Genomic DNA, 8,025 nt, shown 5'->3' on the forward strand with positions numbered 1-8,025 from the left:
TGCATCGAAAGCAGAGAACACAGTGTTAGAGATTGAACAGATTCTGCAGAGTGGGAGAATAGAGATAGAATGAAGCAGAATGATGAAAAAGGGGTCCCTATGTCCTCCAGCAGTCTAAGCCTATAGGAGCTTTAACAAAGGATGAGATCAAAACCTTTGCCTTTTCTTCTGAGAATCTTTGTTTATTACGGTATCTCTGCATCACCTCCGGTCACAACATCTTTTCTAAAAGAAAATGAAGTCAGTTTTAAAAAGAAGGTAAGAAACAGAATGTCAGAATTAAGTTTAGCCCAAAGTAAAGCTTCATTAATATTTTGCATGTCAGAGAAGAATAAGAAAAATTTTCATTCTAGAAAGTTCTTTTGCAAAATAAGTGTTGCAGCTAACTCAAATCCAAGGTCAAGCGCAGATCTTAATGGGTCAGATCCAGATCTTTATTCAATCTAATATTTATCAAGAGATTTAGTTTTTAAAAGCATATGTAATAATTAACTTGGTTTCATTTCCAGCTGACCCTCCATCTGAGATCACCACGGCAACACAGTAGCAACATAAGTCTAAAATGGTCTTATTAATGGCTTAGCTAGGTCCTCAGTGGGACTTTTAGGTGTTCTTTTATATTTTCCCCGTTACCCAGGATGATTGAGGTGAGCATATGACAGGAGACGGCTTGCTGAATAGTCCTCCCTCCCTCTGTAGATCTTAATGTTTTCCATTGTTTTCCTGCCACCCTTTAACCCCCTGATCACTACCATCCAATCTTCTCTCAGAGGACTCTGTGATTGATTTCCATAATCACATTTGATGTTGGTTTATGCTATTGTCCCTGTGGTAAAGGCATCTATTTTCTAAGATCTCTAACTGTGGTGTCAAATCGAGCAAACGCTGATGGAAAAAGCCTAAAAATTAACTAGACACCAGGCATGGACATGATTCTGACAGATTTAGACATCTTTATGTAATTTTGGCTAACAACAGCACCTGGCAGGACCCTGGTAAGGAAAGTAGGCTGGTTGGGGTGGGGCCGGACCCTGGCTTGGTCTGGCTTGCCACCCTTTTCTAATTTATATTTTTTATATATTTATACTCAGAAACCAGGTTGTCTGCGTGTGTCGCAGTTAATGCAGATATGCCCCGCCCCTTCCGCAGACACTCTGGTGTACCTCCCCAAATTTGTAGCTGACCGCAGACAGGAGGCCTCTGATTGGTCAGATCTCCATCCGCTCTACACTATGCGTATTTCCTGTTTGGTTCCTTACCGGGTTGTTTTGTTTGTATGACCGCCATTGTGGAAAATTACTGATGAAGATGGACCAGCTAGAAGAGCGAGGTGCGTGAGAACTCTGGGACCCTTTTTCCTCCTGGATCCCCGTTCTTTTTGGCCCTCATCACCCTCGTTGTCGGACAAACTTGCCCCCACTTCCTCACTGCCTCGGCCGTATCTAGACCCACAGCTAGTTCCTGATTGGCCCACTGGCGTTGTGGCGTGGAATAACATAGTGCAGACCACACTTCAATATTGGGCATAAATCAAAAATATCTGCGACAAGCTCACTGCGACACACTGCTGCTGGAGGATAACCAGGCCTTCACAGTTCAACTTAAGTCTTTATGTTAGGTGCAGAGGAGACACCATGCCATCACTGTGAAACAGGATTTTACTCTTTTCAAAGACAAAATGTTTACGTAATTAATTCTCCTGAATTAGCGTTTACAAAGTTGAGGTGGCCAGCCAGACTGTAGAACCGAGACCCAGAATTAATTCCCAAAGGCCTGCTCTCTGGAAATTTTGAAGCAGCACTCAGCAATATTTGAGGGTCCCTCCCAGTGCTGTAGCTCCCTCTAAAGCAGCTGGAAGACACATATCATGATGAAATGTCTAAAAGGTAGTGGCTGTGGGGGATCATGAGGGGCGTATGGCTCTTGGCGGTACATGGCAGCCTAAACAATAGAGCCGCAAGACTCAGTCAGTGGTATGAAGACAGTAGAGGGAGATGACAGACCTCTCAATTGTCTCAGCATTTAAACTACCATCACAATGACTTAGAGGAGGATACATTAAGGTAAAAATGTTACCTAGTGCTGCTTTAAGATTCATGTTTAACTCTACCACAGCTGGATTATCATGCAGCCATCCGTTCATTAGCTCCTTAGAGGTGTTCGCTCTGACAAAAGCTTGAAAAACCTCCAAGATGCCGCTAGGTTTAAGTCTCCGTTCTTCAACATCATCGACACCAAAGGCTGTTTACGTCTTAATGTGGTCAAGTTTCTGTATTGTATATTGACTGAAGGGTGAATTTTTTTCTTTAGCCAGTCATCAGTTCGGGTCAATCGAGTTAAAAAATCAAAGGATAGCACACCCACCTGATTCCTTTATGGATCTCTGAACATAAACTAGTTGGAATATCGACACATTGTTATATTGTACCTATATGTAGTATGTAGTGCTTTCATTTGTGTATACTTGCTGCGTTTATGTAGGGTTGGTTTCCTTTGAGACAGTAAATAGATTTAAAGCCTTTCCACTCGACACCACCAGCAATGACCAATGCAGTAGAGGGTGATACCGGTTCCCCAGGGGCCGCTATCTTGCAACTTTTTTCCTTGGTCCAACACACCTGATTCAAGTAATTAGATGATTAATAGAACTGCAGAAACTGAAAACACACCAAGGAGGTAATTCAGCCATTTGATTCAGGAGAGTTTGACCAAGTCTAACAACAAATTTAAAGGTTCAAGATAGCGGCCCCAAGGAACTGGATTTGGCCACGCCTGGACTAATGAGTTCAAATGGCCACGTGCTGTTTGCATCTGATCAAAGGAGTAGGACCTACTGCAAGCTTTGCCTCTACTGGGACAAAGAAATCTGGATCCCTGAGAGTTGATTTTGCTTTATCGCCATCTGCATGAATGTTAATTTTGTGAACCTGAGTGGAGCATGTGACTTAGGTCTTGAACCAGTAGTTGTAGTACTGAGTGTCTTTCTTCTGTTGCTCTTTCTGCTGTCTCCCCACTGCAGAAAAGGCCGATGGGAGGAGTCAAACTCTACCCAAGTCCCAGAATCAAGCACCACCCCTCTTCCCTCTCCATCTGACATTACTTTATCTACCACCACCATCACCTCTCCCTCTGCTACATCTACTGACACTTCCTTTCCATCCCTTGATGTTCACTCCCTTCCCTCATCCACCACCTTTCCCTCCACCACTAGTTCCACCACCTCCGCAATTCCTACAAAAAATATAAAGAAAAAGTTTGGTGATTTCTTCGTCTTCAAGAGAGCTCGAGCAGGCCGATCTGCCAAGACAGGCGGTGGGGATGGAGGACAAGGATCTGAGGTGGTCAAGGTCAAAAGGTCCTCCATCGCAGATCTCATTCGACCCCTTCGGGAGACCAAAGACAGGGACAGAGATAGGGAAAGGGAGAAGGAGAGGTGGAAGGTGTCAGAGGAGGATGCTAACATTTGTAATGATGCCACTACTACAGAAGGAACTGTCGCCCCCGGCTGCCATCTTGCCGACGTTGTGAGGGAAACAGTACCCCCGGCTGAATCATTAAGCACAACACAATCGAGCGGGACGACTCCCCCCTACCCCACCGTCGCAACAAGCCCTGGACTCACCACAGCTGTGCTAGCTGAACTGGAAGAAGCAGCAGCTCCTGTACCACCACCACGCCTCAGCCCAACTCCTGCCATCTTTACAACACCGGCGGCGCCAGAGAGGCAACCAGGGGATCCGTCATGTGGGGAAAGGAGACTGAGGGTGACCAAAAGACTGAGAGAAAATAAGAGCCAGAGTCTCATCCTGCTGACAGGGATAGAAGCGGAGGACAAAGATAATACACCCAATAAGGTCAGTCTGACAAGAAAACACAGACACCAATGTCATGTATGTTATGTAGCTTAAAAAGATTATTTACATTTACAAAAAACTCCAAACATTGGTAAAAGAAAAGGTTAAGTTGTAAAAATGGGGTTTGATTGTATGCTAACATTATGGAAGGTTTTTAATCAAGCTATGTGTTATTTTTCCGAACCTTACAGTTTTATGTGTGCCTCTAAGTGTTTGTGTATTCTGCAAACTTCGTGTATCCTCACAAATGGAAATGTTTGGTTTAAGGCTAGTTGGCTAAAATGTTTAGACAGTCTCACCAAAGCCTCTTTCCCGCTGAAAATAGCAGGTTAACGTGTGTTTTCCAAACATGTGTCGACCCGCTAACAACCGGCATCTGGCTCCCTTCCCACTGGCAATAGAAGCTGGTCTATCCACTCATGCGACACCGTCATACTGGGTTAGCCTTGATGATGTCACCATTGCGACAAATCAGGAAAGTAAACAATGGAGAGCAACATGGAAGGAAGCCAGGGCATAGTCGCTGTGCTTTATTGGTTGTATTATCTGTCTGAATCCCTCTCACAAGAGCTGCTCCCTGTTTATCGAATATAAACAGAGTTGTTTCTGCTTCATAGATCAGTAGCGACTGACGCGGTGTGTTGACGTCCGTACGTTATGTTTAATGGTATATCATAATTTAGCTCTGGTGTTTCCACAGCATGCCGGTCAGAGCTGAGGCGCAAACAACTCGGCGTTTTGCTGAGTCATTTGACCCAGGTAGACAGGCATCAGTGAGCTGTTCCCTCTGCCACTAAAGCCGATTGTTCCTGGGTTTAAACTGGTTTTTAGGCCAGTGGGAAAGGGGTACAATTTTAAATATTTTTCATGTAAATTCACTAGTAAAGCTTAGTTTTATCTATCATGTCCCAAAGGGTAGGTTGCTACATAAAATTCATACTTTTGTTTAGTTTTTTTATGTTGTACAACAATGCAAAGGTTATTGGGAAGTGTTTCTTTTAGATGAAAGAAATATGTTGGATCAATGGTTAATTAAAAATGTCAGTAGATTCATTTAAAAGCTGGCATGGCAGCCTTGGCAGCAAACACTTTTTCTTTTTTAATGCTACCAAGTTAGGTGTAGAAACATTAAACTTGTGATTTAATCTTAAGAAGAAACACAGCTATAATTCAACCTTTTATCTGTCTTTTAAACCACTAACTAGTTGAACTTTCCTTGTATGTCCAGAAACATCCATTATTCAGTAAATCCATCCATCTTCTCCCACTAACTCCATTAGGGTCTCGCTGGGGCCGTTGCCCATCATTATTAAGATATACTGTAATAGAAATATTGGTTGAGCTGGTTTAAGTGTCCGTTGATCAGGTCCCTGAGGTATCTGACTGCGACCCAATACCTCATGGTTCGCCCTGCACATGGCGGGCCCACTCGGGGAGTTACCTCTTGTCACTGGTTTGTCCTCCGGCTGGCTGTCCTGTGAGGGGAACCAGAAACCCTGGGACCTCATCATTGGCCACCAGCATTTATGGATTTGTAAAAAATTTCTAGGTGCAGCCATGGGCAGGACGTCTGGTTTGGGGACAGGCAGATATCGTCAATGCTTTTTGTAGATGTGGTTCACATGGCCCCCCCTGCCAAGACCTACAACATGTGTTGGGTCTGTGAGTGCAAAGAAGCAAAAAAAAAGCAAGTGCTGTATATTTTCAAGAGAAGATATAGATCATTTATTTATTTTGGTATCCATGTTTTTTGGGGTTTGAGTCAGTCCTGGTCTTTCACAGTGACTGCCCCAACTAAAGGTGCAAAAGCAAAACCACAGCTCCATCTGCCAGAGTGGAGGTTCAGAGGTGGCCCATCTTCCCCTCATCCTTTTAGGTAAATTGTTTAGTTTAAACAAAATAAAATAAAAAATAGATATTAGGAACTTAAAATAATAAAATGGATATAAAATCGGACACCCAAAAATCACGATTTATCTGCAAATTAATCTTTTTCCCACACCCCTAGTAATTTAAATGTTGTTCCTGTTCTTAATCATAGAGACAGTTCAGCTGTAAACTGCAGGTTTGTTATGCTTTACATGTGATGGTTGAGAGCATTGACACTATTAAGACCTCTGTGCTCCCTGTTTTTCAGAAACATGCATCTGAGAGCACGCCTGGCTTTGAACAGAGGCTTCAGGTGATGCTGCACAGAATGGGAGTGACCAAAACTCCACCTGCTGATACCAAGATGTGCCAGGTAAACAGGACAGGGGTGTGTTAGGCTCCGGTCACACTGCAGGCCTTAATGCTCAATTCCGATTTTTTTGTGAAATCCAATTTTTTTTTTCGTTACTGTTCAAATTTCCAAATGTATGTGCGATCTCCTGTGTGAACTGCTCTCGGACTGTTTGAGTGTCCTGCATGCGCAGTAGCTGAAGCAATAACATCACAAGCCAGTGTGCTCTGTGATTACGAAAGTAAACATGGATGGTACTGATGGAGCTCATCTAACGATCATTTCCAACCTTAAAAACACAATCTGCTCATTTCAATCCAGTTTATTTCTATAGCGCCAATTCTCATCATGTCATCTCAGGTCACTTTCCACTTCACCAGATCATCCAAGCAGATTGATTCAAAGTTTTCTATCTAAGGAAAACCAGCTGATTGCATCGACTCATTGACTCTTCAGCAATCCCTCACACTAAGAATGCTTGTAGCAACAATGGAGAGGAAAAACTCCCTTTGAACAGGAAGAAACCTCCAGCAGAACCAGGCTCAGTGTGAGCGGCCATCTGCTGAGGCCGACTGGGGTTCAAGGAGACAGAAGCAGACATAGACAAAGAAGCATAGATACAAAAGGCAACTGCCAACCAGCTCCACAGGCGGCCCCGTCCAGGAAACACACAGCCAGGCAGACGAGCTCTTAGCCAGCTCCCATGTCAGAGGATGAAGAGAGCACATCCAGTTAGTCACAGTCAGAGAAACAGGACTACACTAAAAAACAGGCCAAGCTCCAACATCTAGAAACAAAGGAGTTGATGGCAGCAGCACAGCTGATATTTCTCTCCAGTATGGAGTCACAGCTGGTTAAACATCGTATTGGATCAGGACCACAGAGCCCGGTGAACTGGGTCGCATTGGAAAGACTTAGATCTGAGTTGTTCAAACTGTCATGAAAAGATCAGATCTAGGAACGTACTGGAGAGTTTTTTTTTCCTTTATCCACATAATTTCAAATCATAATTTCACTGAAATAAAATGTAGCTGATATAAAGGTATTTTTTCGTTTTTATGGAGAATAGCTGTTAGTTTCACACAATGCATTGAAATAAAGTCATCACCCTAATTCTGTGTGATGAGTGATAACTTTTAATCCCAATTGATAACATTTCTGGTTCTTAATGGCTTTATACTACTTTATAATACTTAATGATTTAAGCTATTTGCACAGCAGGGGGGGGGGGGGTGATCCTTGATCAGCTCCTGGAGCTATACAGTGGAAAAGCAATGATTTGCCTAAAACTTTGTCTTAATCATTTTAAGCAGTTATCATATATATACAATGGTTGCAGTGTTAAAATTTTGTATGTTAATGTTTTTTTATGGTGTTTTTTACAGAATAAAGATGAGGAGCTGAGAAAAGCCACCTCTGAAGGTAAGTTTGAGCATCTCTACAACCCTTTAAAACTCACTATGGACTATAAATCAGCAGCTTCTTTCATCTCTGTGAAAATGCTCAACTTGTTCAAGGTTCTCTGTGTTTATATTAATCTCAATGCACTTTCCAGAGACAAATTAATCAGATCTTCAAATCATTGTCAGATTGGTTTAGTTTTCTATCTAAGGAAACCAGCTGATTGCCTCCAGTCATTGACTTTGCAGGATTCTTTCCTCCTGAATGAGCAGGTAGAGACAGTAGGTTGACTCTACAGCAGCCTCAGTGGAGAGGAGAGACTCCCTTTAAACAGGAAAAAAACTCCAATAGAAACACAACCAGTTGCATTGGGAGCAGCCTTTACCTAAGGCCCACTGGGGAAGCTATTTAGGTTATAATGGGTAACGGTGCACTAGCTCCTCCGGTGGTTCTGCTCAGGAAATAAACAGTTAAGCAAACAAGCTCTGAGCCAGTTTTCATGTCAATAGGGATGAAAGAGAGCACATAAAGTTAGGGATTGAACTAACA

The 8,025-nt window shown here is 42.9% G+C and overlaps 1 protein-coding gene across 1 annotated transcript in view; it reads left to right on the plus strand.

The window, feature by feature from the left end:
* The window catches only part of LOC107103285 (leucine-rich repeat-containing protein 16C-like), a gene marked incomplete at its 5' end in the record, with an annotated part of 70,876 nt that overhangs the window by 42,156 nt on the left and 20,695 nt on the right, over positions 1-8,025 (plus strand). The window contains 3 exons of the mRNA XM_015402928.1: positions 3,020-3,854; positions 5,992-6,096; positions 7,461-7,497. Coding sequence (XP_015258414.1) covers positions 3,020-3,854; positions 5,992-6,096; positions 7,461-7,497 — 977 coding nt within the window. The remainder of the gene's footprint in view (positions 1-3,019; positions 3,855-5,991; positions 6,097-7,460; positions 7,498-8,025) is intronic.

The sequence above is a fragment of the Cyprinodon variegatus genome, unplaced genomic scaffold (assembly GCF_000732505.1).
Source record: "Cyprinodon variegatus isolate N-32 unplaced genomic scaffold, C_variegatus-1.0 Scaffold1413, whole genome shotgun sequence".
Lineage (NCBI taxonomy): Eukaryota > Metazoa > Chordata > Actinopteri > Cyprinodontiformes > Cyprinodontidae > Cyprinodon > Cyprinodon variegatus.